Source organism: Zonotrichia leucophrys, chromosome 2 (assembly GCF_028769735.1).
Source record: "Zonotrichia leucophrys gambelii isolate GWCS_2022_RI chromosome 2, RI_Zleu_2.0, whole genome shotgun sequence".
NCBI classification, from domain to species: domain Eukaryota; kingdom Metazoa; phylum Chordata; class Aves; order Passeriformes; family Passerellidae; genus Zonotrichia; species Zonotrichia leucophrys.
Genome location: NC_088171.1, coordinates 20,695,042 through 20,718,252, shown reverse-complemented (window position 1 = coordinate 20,718,252; position 23,211 = coordinate 20,695,042). Strand labels below are relative to the sequence as shown.

The window sequence follows — 23,211 nt, the reverse complement described above, 5'->3', positions numbered from 1 at the left end:
GACAGGGCCCTTGGCAAACAGCTCGGGCCAATCCCTTCACTCTGCTGAGCGCTCTTCTTCCCAGCTGACTTTTGCAGAAACAACCTTAACAGCTAAAGTTCATGTATCAGTAACTTTTTCAGGTGAAGTCTGCTCTGCAATTGCACTGGAATTAACTAAAAATTAGTTACGTTTTCTTCCCACCCCAAGAAACTTCTCCTATAATATCAAGTGAGGTCACTTCCTTAAAATGCCTATAATCCAAACCTAAAGGAAGTGGGAGATGTCTCAACAAATATTCCACTAAAAATTCAGCAATCTTAATTCTTTCAAATTCAGCATTGCACAAATCCTGCTACTGAAACTGGAGGTCAAGTTCCTTACTTTATATGAATACACAGACTTCAGTATATAGTTTATGTGTGCTGATTAATGTTTACAAAATTTCTATAATCTGCAAAAAAGAAAATGCTTTTTTTACTGGCACTGAGTTAAAGATTTCAACACGTTCCTACAATAAAAGATTCATCCCTTTTGTTCCCAGGTAATCATTTTCACCATATTTAGACTAGAAAGATTATAGTATGAACTTACATGACTCTAAATAGGATATCTCACCTACTACTGATGAAACAAAATTAATTTAAATTTTCTTTAGATGTGGTGTGTTTAATGGCAAGGAATGACCAACAAGAATTCCATTTTCCTATCCTGCTAGGATAGGCCTTACAGAGGATTCACTTGTCAACCCTGGCAGGTCAGAATAAACATTTTGTTTTTATTCAAGAGCAGTAGAAAACATAGTGTATCAAAACATTTATGGAAAATATAAGTAAACAACCAGACTACCAAGAAAGAGAATTTATAGATGGTTTTGATTGTGAGCAAATACAAAACACACTTCTTACAGTAGAAAGACAAATGATAAAAGAACTATTGCTCTTTTTAATCCAACCAAATAATTATGTGTGAAAAGACAGACTTTTTCAGATAATGCTTTTTAAAACTGGAAATTGATCGAGTGAGAGGAAAACACCAAACACACACAGATGTCAGTGTCTGTTTTTCCTTGTCCTTAGCTTTCCTTCTCTAGTGCTATTGTCAGTTCCAGCAGACTGAGAATACTGTTCAAACTGGAACTGAAGCAGAATTTTCAAATACATATAACATCTTTTAAGAAATTCAGATTATTTAAACTTTGAGCAATGTAGTAAGGCAGTTTTCATTAGCATGCTTCCCCAGTTTCAATTTTCATGATTTTAGCTGGTGATGCTTTCTGACCAATAAAGAGTTAATATCCTTAGTTGTTCGAAAGGTGATTTGCAACATTTCAGATGGTATTACGCATTGTTTTCTGTCTTTTGATATATTAATCATAACTGTAGCCCCTTCTGTTACAATTGTTTGATTTTAAAACTGTCACTTGTCAGCCAGTCCAATAGGCTATTTCAGAACCAATACAGTTTATGCATGGGAAGTTTGATGTTGAAACAATATTTATTTACATTCCCAGAGTGAGATGGTTTAATATATTCATGCTGCTATAAAAGACATGCTACAAAGCCTAATCGTATTTTGTGTATATACTATGTGTACAGAGAATCTTGCTTGTATTAAAATAAAAGAGAAATGAGGTTCTAAGTATCAATTTATAAAACAGTTCTTTGTAAAATGTTGCAGTGTTTTGAGAAGCACTATTTAAGGAAACTAACTACTGGTAAACCTCCATAGAAACTACCCTTTCCAAAAGTCATTGTAATAGTTCCCATATATTTTTTTATGTTTGCATTTTGTAAAGTAACTTACATCCCCCTCCTACGCTTGCTGCACCAGATGAGGGTATGCACCAGAGCAGGCAGCAGTATCAGTGAACATAGCTGTCACTCAGGCACTGACCTGCTGTAAATACAAAAGCAGAGGGAGACTTACAAATGATACTGCCCTTCCCCCAGCCATGACTTTTCTGCTGCAACCTGTGGCTCTTTCCCATCAGAACAGCTGGCAGATTTTAGTGCTGCCATAGCAACCCTGCCGTCAGCCCGTTGGCTTGGTAACATTGCAGCAGGAAGAAAGGCACTTCACGTCTGAACTGTTCTTAGACTCGCTGAGGTATTTTTTCAGGTTGCATTCCCAAATCCTTATTTACTGTTCAATTTAATAAATTTTGCAATGAAAAATCCTATACAGTCTTTATTTGCCAAAGAAATCAGGTCATCTTCTCTAGAATCTTGCAAAGAATTGATATCCATTCCTTGCAATGTCACAGCAGATGGATCAAATCTCTGGAGCAGCTTCAACTGATCAAGTGATAGTCCAGCTCCCTTCATGCCTTCTCCCCCAATGTGAGGTTCCTGTTGAAGTAATAAAGAAAAGCAAATTATTGCATCTCTAAAGTTCCTAAATGCCCTAAAATGTATTCTGCTGAGGATATCCAGAGCTACTGAACAATTAACATGGACAAGCTATGCTTGTATTTCTCACACCAAAAGATCCAGAAGTAATGTGGCTTCTTTTCTTGCCTTCATCTGGCCAATATTATTTAAACATACATACAAGATTTATACAAGATATATTGAGGAGGGGGTATTTTGAGTAAGTATTTTGAGGAGGGGGTGATGCCCCTCATCCACTTTATCTCTGTAGTTTAGAGCACTTTTTGAGGATAGGTGCACAGGTCTAAAAGAATTCCTTACTCCAAGGGCTGAAACATCCCAAGAAAGCTGTTACCACCAGCCAGCCAGTCTAAACGGTTTAGGTTGCCACTTCTAAATGATTCAGCACTTCTGTGTACCGACTTAACAGCTATGAGTTAAGTCAAAAAAAGTGAGTCCTTAGCCCATTACCACTAACAGCAGCAGAATTCCAAAGACAGCTAGGTTGGAAAAGACCTTGGATATCATCAAGTCCAACCTATGACCTAACACCATCTTGTTTACTGTACCATGGCACCAACTGCAATCCAGTCTTCCCTTAAACACCCACAGGGACTGTGACTCCACCACCTTCCTGGGCAGCCCATTCCAACACTCAATCACTCTTTTGGTGAAGAACTTCTTAATGTCCAACCTAAAATACCAGGATTCTTCACAGTAAATTCAACTGGAGAGACTTAAAGCCCCACTCCTGAATATTTTACTGCCTGAAGAGGCATCATTTTGGCAGATGATGTAGCAAAAAAATATAACCTTTGAGTTTTGTAGTCACTTAAGACTAACAGGTAAATAGGACTACTGTTACATGTGCCTGTCTATGAGGCAGAGAAAAAGAGGAAGAATCAATTTCAAGAGATAACATCTGGCTTCAAAATCCTGGAGAGGAGAAGGACTTAAAATCCCAGCCCTCTTCTCAATATTTCTTGTGAATAGCCTTGACTGCTTCTTATTTAATACCCTAATTCCTGGAAAAAATTAATTCTTAGCTGGATTGTTCTTTCAATGCATTCAGTAAGGAGATGGAACAAAGTGTGCAAAAGCTGGCACTGCAATATCAAAAATAGATCTCCTTTGTCAATCTAGTCTAATGTAGTCCATAATGCAGCCTACAGCAGAGTGTTTTTTCAGCCATCACACTTTGCTAACACATGAGCTCACCCAGTCAGCACATGATGTGAGTTAGCTGCTTCACCACGTGCTGCATGCTGGAGAGCTGGGCAGCCAAGGGGCTGCACACTGATTCCCCCTTTCCCTGAGCAGGATTTCAGGGCTTTCCCTTGAAAGGTAAAAGACAAACACAGGTGTCTACTGCAAATTGAGAGAAAAGTAACATACAAAGGGAGACAAGGGTAGCGTCTTGATGTAATGGATGGAAGGAAAGGGAAAATCCAGGGAAAACAATATTCCACAGGTTCAAGTAACTTGATTAGAGGCAGACCAGTGTCTTCCTCTACCTCTTCATTTCTCCCTCCAGTTAAGTTACTGCATTTAAGCTGATCTACAGTATCTCCTGTGTAAACTCCTAAGAGGAAGTCTGCACAAAGGAGCAGCTGCCATGTGGTAACTTCCACCTACAAGAACAACGCTTATGGCTCCATCTCCTGTTTTTTCCTTGCCCACATTACCCAGTGTGCTTCCAGGATCTGCTGCCAAACTGAGAAAGTAGGAAACAGTGGACTGGATAAAAAAGGAGGCATCCACTGAGACATTCTAAAGAATATGGGAAATAAATACATAAAGGAACCTGAGGTAAGTAGACTGTAGACTCCTGCTTCATGTTCATTGGAAAATATCACCTTAGTTTACACTGGTAGGGAACTGGTTCTAAGGTATTATAAATTATATGTGGGTAAACAATTCAATGTCATCTCATTTAAAATATACTATACATAAAAGATTAATTTTTACAGATATGGCATGTGTGTGTGAAAAACAGTGCTTTATTCAAGACTGATCTTACTGGTGAGAGAAAGTTTATATAGCAAGAATTAATCTTGCATTTGAGTTAATAAGGCTTGTGTTTTGCTCTGTCATTCTACCCAGGAGGATTTTTTCTGCTGTTAGGTTACATGTATAATCTCAGTTGAAATGTCTGGAACTGAAAAATTCTTAGTGAATGGATGGTGAGAATACAGACAGAAAAACTCACCATAAAAATCTTTGATGAAGAGCTTCAGTTCTGTTAAATCTTTACCAACCATCATATTAATTGCTCATTGAACAGCTATTGTATTTTTTTTTTAATTTCAGTTAAAGATTCATCTAAGCTTCTTAAGACAGGTACAAGTCATCACAGAATGTGTAAGCAAAACAGGTATCAGAGTCAGACTTTTCCTCAAAGCCATGATGATAAACAACTACCACACCCAACTCCTCATCAAGGAGGAAGTGGGAAAAAGGTGGTGCAATGATAAACCCCCCTGAAGCACTACAAAAGGTAACAGATATTTCTGAATTGTATGAACTGTAGCTAGTATAGATAAAAACATTCCAGTATCTCCCTATATAAATTAACTCCTCCCTGACATCTTAATGGTAGAAACTGACTCCAAAAAAGACAAGGTACATTCTTGAGACAGTGAGCCTGAAATAATTTCTTTCCCTCATTCCTTTTAAATAAATCAAAAGTAGGTCCCATACAAATAACATCCTCCTTCTTTGAAACAAAAATTTAGTTTCATTTATGTCCCATACATATGCAAGTGTTCATGACTTCAGTGGCATTAATAAAAAAAAAAAAGCACTTCACCTCTCCTGTGAATGTACAAAAGACGATAATAAAATATTAAAGAAATTAAAGAAATTGCAAGAGAAATTTTAACCTGCCCAACCTATCTTTTGTCCCTGTTATGTTTTAAAACAATACAGAGTGGGAAAATACTTAATGAGGCCTAAATAAAGCTCAATTAAGCACAAAAACAGACTTTAAAAAGCCTCAAATTCCTTCTGTTATTTCTAGCCACAGCAGTTAAAGCTGTCCAGGGTGAAAAAAAGATTTATTGTTAGAAAATATACCATGTAACTTTATAGTTCCAAAATGAGATCACTAGATTGTGCAAAGTACCCTGAAAATAGTATTACCTGTGGATGAAGCTGGAGACATGGAAAAGTTTTCAAGGCCCAAGCAACTTGCTCCTCATTTTCAGAAAGTGTAATTGTACATGTACTATATACTAAAACACCTCCTGGCTTCAGCAATTTCACTGCCTGCAGGCAAAAATAAACAATATTTCAGCTTATTTTTAAATTTCAAACTTTCATATTAAGCAACATTAACTAATAAACCACATACCTAGAATATTAAAACTGAACACTTAATTAAACTTAAAGTGTTAAGATACTAATTTCTCTCAGGGAATACAGCGAAGAATAACATGGATTAGAAAGATTCTTCTTTCCACATAGGCATTATAGCTCATGCAATTTATTAATGTCATTGAGATGATTCACCTTGTAAGATTTGTTATTTGTGCAGCTCTGCATACCCCAGACAGATTAGATCTGTTTTCACCACCTGCTGCCAACCATGGATACACAATACTTATGTCACTTACATTAGATGTCAACTGTTTCCATGTATTTGGCATGGAAGCTATATCTATGCTGCTTTTCAAGCTGTCATTCACTTTGAATATGTATCATTCAGATTTTGACAAGTTTCATCTTATCCTTCAGCATCAGCCCAAGCACACTCCTTAGCATGTTCCTAAGTCACCTGCTCTGTGACTTAGACTTTTGTAATTATTACATGTAAAACTGATGAAACTGAGGGAATTAAAAAAACACAAAGCTTTTTATTTATTATGGATTACACAGACCTTTACCATGCTCCAATGAACTGGCTTCACCTAGCAACAGATCTGGTGGAGCTGAGAGGTTTAACAGGACCCTAATAATTCCTGGCTGCTGAAAAAGTAGGGAAAATGAGGGACTGCTTTTTGGGCAAGTTTTATGCTGCAAAAGCATTTGTGTTCAATTCAGCTGATCTACTCAATGTTTAACACATACCACAGTGAAAAGCTTGCGCTGTAGTGGCTGGTATGAGGTCACTTCCTTTAAAGTTGAGGAATAAACCATGTTTGGTCTCTGTCCCATCCCACTACATGGAGCATCAAGAAGAATTCGATCAAATGACTCTGGTAAGAATGGAGGTCCATCTGAAAAAAGCAGTTAGCAATGTAAAATGGGGCTGTGTCCTTCCTTGAGGCTTCACTGCAGGTAAGGAGAGGCTGTCACTGCTTCCTTGACATAAAACATTTATGTGCTACAGACAGTGTCTGCAAAACTAGTCTCAGCTAGAGACAAGCCTCAGCACTGCTGGTGGTAGTTTTCATCTCCCAGAAAACTGAACAGTTTAAGTTCTGTGAGCTCAAAAATGACCCCACTAGGCAGTATTTTTTTTTAAACTAAATTTAGTAATTTGAAAATAAAATGTAAAAGTGATCAAAAATGTTGAAATATAATTGTTCACATGTGCTGGGTACCGAGTTGTATCTATACTCTGTAAAGAACCAGAGTCAGCTCAAAAGTGTGCAAACCTTTACTGAGACAAACCTGTAGTTAATCACTGAGACTGCCTTATAATAAATGGACTGTCTATAGAACTATTTCTTGTGATGTATGCATAGCTGTATAAAATCAAGAACTTCGTAATAATATGAACTACTGCAACTTCTCATGGCAGAACAATTCAGTAAGAAAGGTGAAGAGAACAATTTCTGACTATTACCTGGATGACAATATGTATCTTCCATATGCAGAGCCTATCCTTTAATATGTACCCCAATGGCTCAACAGCCCAGTAGTTTCTATCTGCTCAGTGCTAGGGAGATTGGCTCAGCATCACCATGTACTACTGCTGCCAAACTTGTATTATCACACCACTGCTACCTAGCTTTTTCCTGACTCCAAAATTAGTCTATCTGGTTTATCTACCTCTGATCCATTACTAAAATGTTCAAAATATGTAATGTGTTACTTGCAGGAATGTACAGAAAAGCCTTCATTATCTCTCAGTATTACAGCTTGCTCTAGTTAATCTCTGTAATTGCTACTTGCCACCTACAATATTTGATGTTCATAAAAAGACTCTTAGGAAAGTACCTTTGTTCCTCCAAAGCAGGAATAACTGCAATGCATAGGGACAAAGAAGGTGAATTATGTAATCTGATTCCTACTTAGGCTAACCAGTGACTGAGATAAAATAGACTGAGAAAGAACAGCATACTTTGCACAACAAACTAAAAATAATCAAGGCAGCAGATACCATTTAAATCATTCCATCATGGGAACAGAACCAATATCATAACTGCATCACTTCAAAAAAGCAAATGAAATTACTTAAAATAATACACTGTGCTTGTATATAACTTTCCGTTGAACAGCTGAACAAACATCGATGAACTAAACCTTGCAGCACTCTTGGGAGTTAGGTATTAATAACCCCATTTTACTGATGAGGATTATGAGACAGAAAAGTGAAGCAAGCCTGCAAAAATAATTTTTTTCTCAGACTAACTCATAAACTTCCCAGTATGGGGTTAAATGTGATCATGAAAGAAGCTTTAAGGCTTCTTCAGTCTTTGATATTATCTGGGAAAGGAATGCATTTCCTTTGAGAATATTAGGTTGTGACAAGGACAGATAATTTGACTTTCTATTTGCTTCATAGAGAAGCTGATAATCACAAAAGAGTAGAAAATAAAAGTGCATTCACAGTGCTGAGGCAACTTTGGTATCTGCCAAGATTTAAACCTGTGACAGGTTTAATACTGTTTTTGCAAAACATTACTATGTTCTTCTAAAAGCCACTACTACCTAAATTGTTTCTTTTACCTTGTTTATCCTCTCTCTTCTCTTCTGAAAGGGCCTTTGTTCCATCATAGCAAAAGACTTTAATGCAATTTAACTGTAGCAATTCAGCATTCTGCTTGATTTTCTTGATCTTGTTAGCTATCTTGTCCATGGCTATAACTTCACCCTGAAAAAAATCCCGAAGTTTTCATCAAAAACATAATGATTAAATGGATGTTTCCAATTTCCTTTCCCCAGTCCCCAGTCCTGGGAAGTGTAATAAATAAAGCATAGTCTTCCCCACAGAACTATTTTATTCTTAAATCCACACTCCTGCAGTCCTTGCTCCCACATGTTTTCCACAATAGCCACGTTAGTCTTAAGCCATGCTTGACATTGTCACTCTAAGGGATGCTGTAATATCTGACTTCTGGCAAGTGGTTTTGTTGTTTATATATTTTTGTTTGTTTTGAACTGCTGAACTGGGCACTAAGATAAAAATTTAATCATTTGAATGAGGGTAGAAGCCTCAAATACATGGTAAAATAGGTCAACAGGTTTTAAATTTGTATGGAGAGAGTGGGAAATATGATCACACTACAGCTCAGAGCTGAGGAAATTGGGTCCACAGCCATGTCTCTGACTTGGTCAAACTCATAACACATTGGAATACTTGCAAGTTACTTTGGGAAATAGTGTAAATACTAGAATAAGTCTAAAGGTGAGGGGAGGGAAATCACAATTACGCAATTTCTATTCTGTAAAAATAGATTTCTTTTTTCCTCCCCCAAAATAAATCAAAATAGACACACAGCACTACCTGCTACATGAAATCTGTGAACACAAAGGAAAGTAAAATGTAGCATCAGTAAAATTCAGAACAAAACAACCCAACAACCAAAAACTTGTACCAAACTTTTTACAGCAAACACAATATGCTGAGAAAACAACAATTTTTATCTATTTGGTGATGGCTCTCTAGAGGCTTATAGAAGGGTAAAATGACTAAGTTTAAGAAGTAAAAAAAAGTCAGTAAAGATAAGCTGTTATCTGTATGCCACATTAGGCAATATGCAGATCTAGGACTGAGAGGTAAGAATGGATTTAGGTTGTGTCAGCGGTGCCGTGTTCAGCTGCTGAGCCAAATCACCTCCTACTAGTCCCCTAGCACCATCCAATCTATTGCACATGTACTCTAGGACCTGACTGGGCTGCAAAGTTTCATCTGTTGCAAGAACAGTGGATCTGGTGCACATCTCTGCATACTGCAGGGATAAAGAGATAATAGAACCACAATGGTTTGGGTTGGAAGGGATCTTCCAGATCATCTAGCTCAACCCACCCACCATGGGCAGAGACACCTTCCACTAGAGCAGGCTGCTCAGAGCCCCATCCAGGCTGGCCTTGAACACTTCCAGGGACGGGCTATTCACAGCTTCTCTGTTCTTTTCTCCAGAGAAAAGAACAAGCTGCCAGACAACTCTTCTCCATTTGGGCCATGCCAGCTACTGCCAGAACAACTACTTATAAGACATCTGAAAAAACAGTGGTCTAGACTGGGATGCAGATAATAACAAATTCTCAAGCTTTAAGTATTCCTGATTCTTATTTAAGAACTCTTAACATTACAGAGTAATCTTACATCTTGGTTATATAATTTAAAAACAATATAGTAATGTCAAAATTAAATCACAAAAAAGTAAGTGATTTAAATATTCTGAAATGTTAGTGGTTTAATATGCTGTCTGTGAAAAAATTACTATGGAAAATCTGTGAATGGAATTTAAAATCCTGATTCTTGAAAAATAAGTGGTTTTTTTCCATACCTTTACCTTCCATATCTTAAATTAAAATTATATACTCAGAAAATGAAAATCAACTGAGATAAATATTTAACATCTGTATTCTTCATCTTTACCACATCAGCTGCAGGCAAGCAGAATCAAAGCAGTTCTGCAAAGGTATACAAAATGTAGATACACAGATGGAAAAAAATATAGATGTAAATGAATCCATGACATAAATATATAATTTGCAGACTTCCTTTATTTATCACACTGAAATTCTCTACTGGAAGCTTTATATATATATATAATGTCTAATGACTGTCTAATGCATTATTAATGCCTTCCCATTGTTCCAAACTGATGGAAAAAAACATTTCCACAGACAAACCATCACAGAACTCAACACAAGCCTTTTCTCAAAGCATTCATACCATTACATGCTGTGCCTTCACATTTATGCACAGGCACCTGTCAAAGTACTGCATAATGTAACTGCAAGACTTCTAAACAATCTGATATATTCTAATAACCCTATTTCAACAAAAATTATAAAGTCTTACAAAATTTTAGAGGAAATCTTACATGCTTCTCCCCTCTGCTCAAGACGAGTAACCTGAATTTCTCTATTTCACCATGCACATAACATTTCAACATATGCAAAGCTGTAATCCTGTACTTACATTCTTATTTTATTACATTCTCCTCTGTCTTTCTCTACATATTTTTTGTTTCTTCTGATTTTTGTTGCTTTCTCATTAGATAGTTTTGGATTTTGTGACATTCTACCATAGAATGACAAATTCAGACTAGAAATTCAGCCTAAAATCATATCTCCATGCAGAATTGATAATTTTTACTGAGAAAAATCCTAACCAGATTAGAAATTTTTTAGTAAATTTTTGCAGAGTTGTGTGTTTCTTTGGCACACATTCATAACCCCTGATTTTTATACATCTCAGTTTCATGAACCCAGCATATTCTTGCATAACTATGCCTTGCATGTAAAAAATTCTATGATTAAAAATAATTCAATAACATTTTAAAAAGTGAAATTAGATATATTTCAACTATCAATCTGTAGCAAAAAAGATTTTAAAGCTGATGCTAAATACTTGATAAAGATTGTCTGTTGCCCATCTCAGTAACTGATGTGTAGCAAATTACATTGGTAAGTAAAATGTCAAAATATCAATTGTTTGCTGCTGTAAATTATCTGTGCATTCTAACAGTTAAGTGAAGAGAGCTATCCAAATGAACAGAGGTCAGACTTTCTTCCTTAGAAAATGCCAAATTACTTCTCTTACCTGATCATGCATTAGTGCTGCAAGATGGGTTGTTTTTCCTCCAGGTGCAGCACACATATCCAAAATTTTCTCTCCTGGTTGAGGGTTTAAAATATGGCTCACAACCACAGAAGGTAAATTCTATAATAAAAACAAATATGGGAGAATTCAAATTTTATACCCTGCATCAACTCCTTTATTAAGGAATGGCAAAGGCGTTTAAAAATATAATTCATTCAGCAGGGAAGATACCTAGGATATTGCTCTCAGTTCTTTGACAGAAAATGAACTGTTTGTATTATATATAACGGACAGTTTACGTAAGAAGTCTCCAGTGGCTCATTTTTTATTTAAAGCTATGTCTCAGTATCTGGCTGAAGTTTAAGAGCTCATGACTGAGGAGACTACAGTGCTAAAAGTCCAGCTAAAATAAGCTGACACTGGCACAGAGCAGAGCAACTCTGTTTATTACAAATACTTTATATTAACCTGTTTCCTGGAATATTTACTATATTAACATAGTGGTGCAGCTAAAGAATAGTAAAATCAAAACACAGAAGTCTAAGCTTGCTGAATTAAACTAGCAAGAAGCTGAACTGTGCTATTAACTGTACAGATGCACTGAAGAGAAATAATGTGCAATGACTGCACAGTACTGCACCTTAGACAATATGGAAGTACTTTCTTCTCAGTTCAACACAAAGGTATAAAAACCTTTTAAAGTTGTCTTTAGTACTTACATAACAGCTTCAAATCAACCTAATATTTGGAGAATTTCCTGATTATCTACAGAATTATGTACCTTGAAAGGGGCTCATATTGCAGGGTTCATAGGCAGATTCCAAAAACTAACAGCTGTATGCAGAGTATCTGCAAGAGGAATTTCCATGTTTTTAAGTGAGTATCTCTTATGTTGCTTTGAAATCCCTCATCATAGCTCAGACACAGTATGATTAAACCACCTACATGTAGATACTGACTTCATTTTAAATGCTTTGTGTTCCTCAAATCCAAAGACTGAATTAGGTGCTACAATGAACAAGGAATGTAGGAACTATGAATGTGTGCTAAGAGAATATTCATTATTCTATAAAGAGTACAGACTTTTGATTTTGGAACAAACATACCTGTAAAAACAAATGACTAGGGAGCACATTGTCAAATGAAGGACTAAGGTAGACTGGCTCTATCATTCTTATGCCCAGCCCCCTGAAAAACATGAAAAAATTTCAAATACTCAGTTTTATACATTCTAACAGCAGTCAATTAAAATAATCATGCTTACAAATAGCAACTTGAGACAACAATCTTACAAGAATGAAAGAACAACCAAGAAAAATACTTCTAGAAAAATCCTCTAGAATGCCATCATCAAAGTTGAGTTAATCATGGCAAAAAATGCATTACATGATAAATTGGAACTATCTGTAAAATTGCATAAAGGAAATTTCTGGTTCTGTACACAGGATAAACCAAGATGGAATTCAAGCCTTGATACTGTAAAGAAATGCATAAATACCTTAACTTCAATCCATAACTGCTTTTGGCTAGGGCACTGGCATGTGATTTCCTAGTTAGATTTTCCTCCATTTCCTAAATTCCTGAGATTTCAGTCAAATTACTACAGAAATCCTATATGAAAAGCCTTGCAGGAACATTGATTTGCCTGCAAAGCTATGGTTTGAAATTAGAAGTCACCTAGAAGTTTTAAATATGGAGGAAATTCTGATGCAGATATAATTGTTAAACCAATGTACCAGGAAATGGATAACAATAAAGAGAAAGCCATGAAAAAGCAACACTGAGTCTACAAACAAAAGATTACTAAAGAGACAGAGTATTATTTTGCCTATGTCCAATGAGAAGGAAGGATATGAGAAAGGAAACTTGCAGACACCAGATTTAGTGTTACATACTGTTGTTACATGTCACCAACTCCACAGCTACATCCTACCACTACTTTTGCTATATTTAAGCTCTTATAAATCAGAAATTCTTTGGCAAGGTACTTTTTTTCACTAGAACTTTTGTAGTCTGTTCTCAGGAAGTAAAGTCTTGGTCATTAATTGATATCCATAGTCTTGTACATTACTTTTTTATATGTGTTTTAGGTGACACGAGAGGAATAAACCATATCCTTCATCAACAAAATAGAAGAACAAGTAATCTTGAAATAGTAACTACTTTGGCAAATGTTAGTAATTTTTTTGACCTTATGTTCTGTTCTTTGTCCCACCAAAAAAAAGAAAGCCCCTACAGATATTTTTAAAAGATGGAGAAATTGACAAGGCTTCACTTCTGTTCCATCTAAAGAAGGAAGTAGTACTACACAATTCACCAAAATGCAATTTTGCCAGAGTAGGAACATTTGTCAGTTCTGTTTGATACTTTGAACTGAATAAACATAAATTATTAAAAGACCCCCACTTATTTCCTCCTACCTTGCAAGTAAATTGGTATCTGAATCCCACTATGAAACTTACGGCTTCTCAAAAAATACTGGAAATCCCAACATGCAAAGCCATTTTGTGACTTCACATAGGGTACAAAATAATTCAAAGTGTTTTCCCATTTTCTTCCTTCCCTTTGCAAATTTTCATATGTAGATTGCAATTACTATGGACTTACTTCAGTTGGCCACTTGAACTGAAGATTTCACTGCGGCTGAGTTCTGAAATTCCATTTCCAAGGAAAACTTTAACTCCATTGAATTCTTTGGCTCCTCTTTTGCATTTCCCTTCAATATCTGAATACACTGAAACCAGATCTCCAGCTTTCACAACTGCACAAAGAAAAATAGAAAGCTTGAAATCATTAAGACATTTAACAAAACAGTAGTGACCAAGTAACTTAGGATTTTCAGCAGACCATTTACTTCAACTCTTCTCTCATATCAAACTTCACACTTTTTAAATGTAATAATGAAAGAAGATCAACTGATACAAAGCTTTAAAGTTTTACACAGTGAATGACAGCTACCAAAAGACTGGAGGTACTGAGAGACACCCAGCTGCAAGTCAGGCACTGTGTCTTGTTTTCTAAGAGGCTGCACAAACCTCACTGTATTTATTTTATCAAGGCAAGGTCACCCATAAGTTTTAAGCACACCTTTTGGATCCAGTCCTCCATGTTTGCTCCAAGCACACAAGTACATGAAACAACACTGCTCACCCTTACTGAACAAAGGCAGGAGTACAAAATTCATCCAATGACCTCTCAATAGCCACCTAGAACATAGCTATAACTGCTTTTTCTCTAACTACTTATTGCTTTGACACAAGTGATTATACATTCTTGTTCTGGTCTGGCTCTCTTCCCTTCAAGGGAACTGCTGTTCTCAATAATCCTCTTGGAGTTTTATATCTCCAATTAAAACCCACCACATCAGTAAAGTATGTAACTAAACACAGTAAAGTATGTAAATAAACACAGTAAAGTATGTAAATAAACACTAAACTCTAGAAGTGTTATCCTACAGACTTAACAAACTTTCTGAGTTAGAAAAAAAAAATAGAAAAGGGATGGTTTAGGTGACTTTACATAATAGTGAACAAGTGCTATGTGTTGACTGGTTGAAAAATATGCTTAAAAAAAAGGGCCTCTTTATTATTATTAATAGCAATAAAAAAAAAATTCCAAAACTGCACTTCTGAGGTGACTGGCAGGCTGGAGGAACAAGAAGATAAAACAAGACTAATGGCAGTTCAGCTTCCCAAGAATTCTTGGAATTGTACTAGAAAATCCTTTTTCCCATTTTCAGGTGGCCTTCTGATTATGCCCAAATGCCCTGATATTCTTAAACTGTAGTATTTGTTGGGTGGCCATTGAAAATATATTTTTTACACTACTTATTTTTACACAATGTGACACAAAACATTATGTGATTGCTCAGTATTAGTGTCTGCCTAAACTTCACTGAACAAAAACCTGCAGCAATTTAACTCTTTCATCAAGCATATCTGTCAATGTTTTCTGCAGTATTCAAACATAAATTATTTTATTTCACTCTCTGCTATCATCCTTTCAAAATACACTAGTCCTGCATAGGGTTCTCAAGTTTTCTGTAGATTATAGCAGCACTCCATAAACATAAAGGTTAGAGTGTGATTAGTTAAATTAAGCTCAAAGCCCCCTGATGATTAGTTTACCCTCATTTGGATTGCAAGTTCAGTGATTAAATATGTGTTCTTGCTGAACTATTTTTTTCCCTAGTTAGACCATCTGTGCTTAATACAGCTTTATTATATTTGGCATCAAGTGGGTAGTGTGCCCTTTTATTTTATTTTCTTATCTGCAATTCCCCTGAAGTGTTCCATAAGTTTTATAGTATCTTTATTTTCTTTGAATTGATGTTACATGCATAATTACATGTGGCAATTATGATAAATCACTAGCTGACTCAAAGAAGGATTTGAATATTTATGGGGTTGTGTAAATAAGCAGTTCCAACAACTGCTATGCCAATATACTTATTTCATTCTCAAGCCCTAGACTGAAAAACATTCCTGTTCAGTGAATTGGACTTCAGCACATGCCTCAAACTTCTTGAAGGATTTTTCCTGAAAGGAAATGAAGTGACTTGATAAATGTTTTTCTGACTCATTTTGTTTAATAATAAGAATCAAGATGATCACTAGATCTCATCACAATAGACTAATAAGGTGAATCATCCAAAATTATACTGGTTTTACATAAAGCTAATTTGACATTTAAAGAACAAAAATAGGTTGCTGAACAAAAAGCATGCATATGTAGATCTTTTTTATCCTGTCTCACAGGCATTGATGCATAATTTCCATTTCTTAAGAATCTGACATAAAAACTGACATAAATTTCTTCTCATCAATGAAAAAAAAGATTTTTACTACATCACTCTTATGTAAACAAATGAATTGCCAATGAATTAGAATAAAGAAAATCTGCGGGTTTTTGATTCTGTAACTTAAAATCTAACAGAACCATGAAGGTAAGTGGCTTTATGACTGAGTGAAGAAATAAAAAATCTGTATCTATTAAATAATCAAGATACACCTAGTCACCATCCAGATGTGGTATCCCATTTCTTTTAAGCAGCCAGCTTTTCTAAGTTTATTCAACTTAACTAACTTGATTAACTTCAATCCATATTAAAGGCTACAGTACTCAGTCGTAAAAAAAACACTCTTAAAAAAGCAGGTTTTAGTTGGAAAATTCTCTTTAAAAATATTTTGAAATGAAAAACCAGAAATTGAAATCCTTGAGAATTAATACTTCAGCCACAAATTATATGGAAAAAGGAATTTAAAACAGGCGAGGCTAGTGAGAAATAATTACATATAACTTAACATAAGTAAAATGAAAAATATTGAAAATATTTTTTAAAAAAGCCAGAAAAACTTTAAGAAGTCTCATTACAATAAACCACAACTGTAAGATTAATTTCAGCTGAGAACAGAAAACAATTGTGTGTCACTATGCATTTATCTATTATTCAATGGGGACAATTTTTCTGCCATCTTTACAACTTAGCTGGGTGTATTTAGGGAACTCTTACATCTTGAGGTGGATACAATTCCAGGGACATAAACATGTGCTCCTCGGAGTACTGCATATCCACACTGGGCTCCAACTATGACTTCACATGGATGTTTTTTTAAATCTCGCCTAGAAATACAAAATGCAGTTGAATAAAAAAGAAAAGTATACTGAAAAAAAAATCCAAATACTCCTCAAGTAAACTCTAGTTCACAAATATGGATTTTGTCAGATATAGAGAAAAAGTTGTTAACTATCATGTATCACATTTAGAAATTTAAACAATTACATTTAATTAAAATATTTTTACTGTATTACAGTAAAATATTTATTTTACTTTTAGAGAAATCATAGGAAAGAGTCAAGAAGAAAACCAATCCTCAAAATAATGCAGATTCTGGCACCTTCTGCCACTATTATGAACCTGATACAGGAATACAAGTAAATTATACTGGGATTGAGAAACAGCCCTCTATTCCTTCCTATGCCAGATGATTGTAAAGTGACTTTGTGTTTAACAACTGCTGAGGAACTCTTGATTCCACTTGATTTCTTCCAGTGGAAGAAAACCCTGCCTGTACTTAGCCATAGTTCTACATTCCACTGCAAATTTTGGCTCTTCCATCTGCCACCTACCAGGCTTTCTGGGAGGACGCATACATGTCACTAAAACATTAGTCTTATAAATAAGGAGAGAGCTCTATGTTTTCTTTCATTTTTTAAGAGTAAAACTCTGGCCTGGTTAGTGTATGGATTGTCCACCAGGTCACAGTAAAACAGAAGTTGTGCCTTAGTTATAGTGAGTTAGTTATAACAACTGTTTAACAAGAAATCTGTAAGAAAATTGTGTTAGACAACATTTTAAGGCTAAAGACTGAAAATTACAAACCTGGGTCCAATGACAGGAATTAGTAAAACGTCCTGAAGTTTTGGGTGCTCGAGAACTGGAACACATAGTCCTTTAAATTGCTGTTTCATTAAAAAAACATTAGTAAGCACTAGTAATAAACTTAATATTTAAATACTTAATTAAACTGAATACCATTTTCCCATTCATAATTTCTAGATGCAGAGCACAAAACACACAAGTAGTGAAAACACTTAAAAGCAGCTGGGAAATAGTGTGCAAGGGGGCATTATATATTAAAAATACTGGTGCAGAAGACTAAATATTCCACAAATTCAGAAATAACAAGACCACAAAGAGACTGACTGAGAACCAACTTCAGGGAGTGGGAGAGTGTTCTGACACTCATAACTTTATCACTGGTTTTTGCTTTCTTCTGGAAGAAGGCTGAGTTGTTGTCAGAACACAGAACACACAGTGACACCACCTTAGAAGCTTGGGTGTATTCTGTGTTAACTCTTAGATGTTACTAGTTATAAGCCACTGTATAACTCTATTCATGTATTGCTTGTCTTACTTAATAGTGGAAATAATGGAAATACTTTTAATTTTCCTTGCCAGTCCAAGTTTGGGCACTGACAGCTGAGTTATGTACTTAGCTGAAAAGAAAATGCCATTTTATAGATGTTCCAGGATTTAAACAGAATTATGTCTTCTCATCTGAGCCTTCTAGAATATAACCTTAAAGCGTGTAAAACCATAAATCAGTTTGCGTGTAATAAATAAGTATTTTCTCTTAAAAAAGGAAAGAATCCATGATCATACTTCTGTTCAAAAGTGTCATGTGGTTTCCTTCTCTACCATGTAATCACACTTTAAAATACAAGAAGTTTGTGAAAAGCTGGTCTTAAGTCAGTTTACAGCAAAGCCTTTTGCCTTGAAACAAAATATAACCCTGCAATATCCATTTCCAGACTTCTACAATCAAACTAAAATTAGCAAAACTCATTACCATCCCAGCCAGCAGAACACTGTCAACTGCCTCTGCATCACAGAAATGTCTTGGCTCCTGTCATGCAAAAGCCCCCTGTACACCCACTAGCATTAATAATTTACTTAAAGAACCATATCTTTTTAGAGAGAGTGAAGATCTAGGACACAATTTCAAAATAATACATTTCTTAAATATAATGGTTTACATATTATCAGATAAATAAATGTTTAATTAAGATAAGTAAAAATAAAAAAATTATATAATGATTAAAAATAGGTTTTAAAAAAGAAAATACAGTGGCTGGAGAGCATCACCATGGCTCCAGTTTCCAAAACAAACCAATTTTTTCACTTTCCTAAACAGTTTCTGCAATCATATCTAGATATACAGGCATTCTCCTTTAGTCTTAAACAGAAGTGTTCTAAGCATGCTGAAGACAGCACTCTGAGCTTCCTTTCTTATCTGTCATCTTCTCTTACAGATTTATGACACCTTTACATTATTTACCACAGCAGTACCTCAATCCTATCAAGGGTTTGGATCTGCCATACAAAAAAAGAGTTGGAAGTCTTTTCCCTCTGTTATTGCCTTTCTTGGAGGGATGAGATGAGATGAGCTGAGGGGCACTGGTACACAATAAATTTTCATTTAATGTTTAATGCTGGCAGGAAATGAGTGTGATTGCATAATGTTAATACCACTGGATGCACTGAGGTAAGGTATAGCTCCCAGTAATGAAAAGGTCTCATGTTCAGATGAAAGATGAAAGACCCTGCTATTCTGCTGTAACAAAGACATTGCACAAACCTTCTGGATCTCTTCAAACAGCAATTTTTTCACATGTTTCACTGAGGCCAAGTGGGTATTTACTCTCACAGTTGTAAAAGCTGGTGGATGAGATAGATGACTTAAGAGAGATTGGTATTTTTTCTCTGCCTCCTGTGTACCTAAAGCAGTGATAAGCTGAAAGTGAAAGAAGAGATTTTATATTAAGAGATTCACACAGATGCCTCTTGCTCAACTCAAAAGAACCCCAATGAATAAACATTCCATGGAAATTGAGGGATATGGTTGTGTGGTGTGCCATAGTGACAAATCTCTATGTCTGGGAGCCTCATTCCACAGGAAGCCTCATAAATTTCCTGAAAAATACTTATTGGACAAACAGCTGTATCAGCAAAATTGCTGCAGTTTGCAGTAAGTATCAAAGCAACTGCTACAGAGCTCTGCTATTGTACATACACCAGCCCTAAGGATATGGAAAACTAAACTCAAATCCATGAATCAGTAACTTTCATACTGATAAACATGTACATTAAAAAGCAATTGCTTTATCCTTGGTATTAGGAACTATTAAGGTTGTCTGTAGTTTTCTACACTGGGGTAAGGGAGTATTTCTTGTCAATATCATGTGGTGAATATGTGCTTAATTATCTATGATCCACTCTTCAATGGGATCAAAAACTGAATTCTCTCATTTATCCTCAATTTGATTTAAATATTTGTATGCTACTTTGAGCCAATGGGCATAAATACTAATTTTCTATCTTAAATATAGAAATATTTTATATAAACACCACTGTGTTTAATGTGAAGACAATATTTTATTGTAAGGTATTAAAGTTACACAAAAATTTATTATTTTGTGATGGTTAGGGGTAACTATGTCACATACCTCATTATTTCTGAACACTTTCGTGAGATACTCTTCAACTTCATACTGGAAAACGATTTTAGGGAAAAAGGACATCTTCCTTTAGTTTTTAAAATCTGCTGGCAAGAAACTGAAATAAGCATCTTTGTGATTCTTATATTCTGTAAGTTTATAAATTTAGCATAAGATGTAGCCACAAACTAAGCTGTTGGTTCTGATTCTTCCTATTTTAATAATGCAATTTTATTGCATCCAAATTTCCAAATATTGGTCAGGATAGGACTCTAACATTACTCTCAACTACAAAAATTCTACTATCCTTAAAATAAATATTCAGGCTATCTGGTGAAAAAAATACATCAATAAAAGGTATAGGAAATTTCAAGATGTAGCTTTAATTCCTCTTGAAAAGCCCAGCTATAAAGTCTTATTGTAGCTCAGTCCTGACAAAGATTTTATTTTACTCTTTATCATTTTTCTCTGTAGGTAATAAAATACAGTTATTTTCCCAAATGGTATCTGCCCACCCCTCAAACATTTTGAAAAATTATATACACTTGAGTCTGAAATGAGACTACCTAAAAATTTAGATTTCCTTACAACAACTTAAACGGAAGGAGAGAACATCACTCTAGGTTTATTCCATTCATAATAAGGGATTTTGACTATTGAAATACATTTTCATTGCACTAAATATACTTAGAGAAGAGAGATCAGAATGTTTGGTATTAATTTTATTTAAATAAAAAATTAGTTGTCACTTTTATCATACAAAACCCCTCAAGAATAATTTTTTAATATTTCTGATTCAATTCAAATCTTAATGCTAAAAGAATGTGACCGTATGTAGACTTACTTTTGAGACCAGACAAAGGCAAAGTTTCGTGGGTAGGAATTTCAAAGCCTTATTCAGCAACATTAGCAGCTATTGAAAGAAAGAAACTGTAATTGAATTAACTTCTTTTTAAAGTCTAACAAAATGCCAAGAATTTACCCTGCTATTGCCACAAAAACGAATTGTACAATATTACTACAATCTAAGAGTTGATAAAAACTGAAATCACCAAAGGTCAGATTTAATGTTTCAGAAAATGTGACATATCATGTGCCTGTTGTCCCAGAATGCCTACATTACACAAAAACCCACAAAAAAATAAAAAACAAAAAACCCACCAAATAAACAAAAAAAACCACTAAAAACCCCAAACAAACCAACCACAAAAAGATTCCCATACGGCCCACATCTGGAAAGGTTTTTCTTCAGAAGCATAATAAACCAGCCCTTTAAAAAAATCTATTCTAAATCTTTTAAAGAATTGGAATCCTGAAAATAATTAAGCAGACATGTAGAAATGTGCTGTTTATAAGCGCTATGTGAATATTTACATTACAAATGCACTCTTGCAGGCCGGGGAACACGGCTGAGAAGGGACAAGAGATGCTTTTCACTCCAGATACAGCAGGGAGCCAGGCTGGTGAGGGAGACTGCCTAGTGCCCCTCAAGTACCACAGTCAGACTTCAAACGTTCAGCAGGAGGCAGGCTCGTAGTACCTGAGATTTTTTACTCCAGACCTGCTGTGCCGTACACTTTGTCCCAGAAAAGGTATATCGGGCTTTGGAAGACAAACTTTTTACTTGTTTTTTCACAATTTTTATCTGCCTCTGTGGGGAACTGCAGCGGGGAACGCGATGCCGGACCAGGGCTTTGATCCAGCTATGCACATGAACGCTACCAGCAGTCACACGCAGCAATAACAGAGATGCTGAGCACGATTTTCAAACCTCCCTGCCCACGCTTTCCCACACAAGGAAAACGAAAGTGCATTGTGGCAGGGAGCGGAATGTGGGGCTCTCTCCTTTATTCCCTCGCTCGCCCGCCCGCTACTGAAAACATGAGGGAGCGGGGAGGACCGCGGCGCGCAGCCCTTCGCAGCCCCCAGGCCCTGCGCCTCAGCCGAGGTACCGGGCAGAAGGCCGCACCCCGGCGGGACGCGACTCCGCCTCCGCCGCCTCAGCCCCGCCGGACCCCGAGGCACACACAGGCCCGGGCCGGACCCGAGCCGCAACGGGAAGGGCGGAACACGGAGGTGCCGGGCCGGACCGGACGGGACGGGAGGGCGCTCAGCCCGCCCGCGGCGGCGCGCAGCCCCGGACCCACCACTGGATACACACACCCACGGCCCGACACACACACCTACCGCCCGACGCACACACCTACAGCCCCACACACACCTACCACCCGGGCCGCCGGGCCCGCCTCCTCCGGGTGCAGCAGGAAGTGCCGCTGCCGGTGTCACCATGGGAGCCAGGCACGCCGCGGCAGCCTCTGTGCTCCCACCCCACCACGGCACCTGGAGGGCGGCAGCAGAGCCCGCAGGGCACCGATCTTATCGGACAAGACGTTGCGGACATCGCTTTTTTTTGTTTTTGGTTTTTTTTTTTTTGGTTGGTTGTTTTTTTGTTTTCTGAAATTCTGCCGAGTGTAACAGGTTAACAGGTTTTGTACTTCCACTGCAGGCTCGCTCGCTAGGGCGGAGCCCGGTTCGTGCTCACTTCCTGACCCTCCCCAAGGTGCTGCTTGGGAGGAAATCCGGGTGGGCACCCACGCTCAGTAGAGGAACCTGCAGCACAGCCGTGAAGGCGAATCCGCTGCTTCCACAAGTTTTACTGCACACGGGAGCACTGAAACCCTGTACCCTTCCCAACGGCAGAGGCCGTGGACCGGCCACAGCACCGCCGGGCTAAAGGACACGACACGGCGCCGGCCAAGGCACGCTGCCAACGCCTCCCCACCGCGGCGGGGGCCTAGCGCTACTCGCAGCATTCGTCCCTTGCGGGGCGGCTCCGTCCTCCCGAGTGTGTCGACCGCAGACCGCTCGGCATTCCACCAGCCCCGGTGGAAAACTCGCGCCGGTCCCCTCAGACAC

General features: G+C 37.0%; 1 protein-coding gene across 10 annotated transcripts; it reads right to left on the bottom strand.

Annotated features, from left to right (window-relative positions):
- Nucleotides 1–732: 732 nt before the first annotated feature.
- Nucleotides 733–23,204, bottom strand: NSUN6 (NOP2/Sun RNA methyltransferase 6). 10 transcript variants are annotated; one of them, XM_064704172.1, is made up of 13 exons: nucleotides 21,670–23,204; nucleotides 21,140–21,208; nucleotides 20,305–20,413; nucleotides 19,437–19,592; nucleotides 17,678–17,757; nucleotides 16,808–16,917; nucleotides 13,903–14,056; nucleotides 12,402–12,483; nucleotides 11,296–11,415; nucleotides 8,247–8,391; nucleotides 6,420–6,568; nucleotides 5,493–5,618; nucleotides 733–2,330 (listed from the first exon to the last, which is right to left on the bottom strand). In XM_064704172.1, exons 3-13 carry the CDS (start codon nucleotides 20,377–20,379, stop codon nucleotides 2,118–2,120), a joined length of 1,410 nt encoding a protein of 469 aa, XP_064560242.1. In that variant the 5' UTR covers nucleotides 20,380–20,413; nucleotides 21,140–21,208; nucleotides 21,670–23,204; the 3' UTR covers nucleotides 733–2,117. The 10 variants fall into 10 exon arrangements, with proteins under 10 accessions (XP_064560242.1, XP_064560244.1, XP_064560240.1 ...); XM_064704174.1 differs by having other exon boundaries at nucleotides 20,305–20,402; XM_064704170.1 differs by having other exon boundaries at nucleotides 20,305–20,399.
- Between the last annotated feature and the right edge of the window lie 7 nt (nucleotides 23,205–23,211).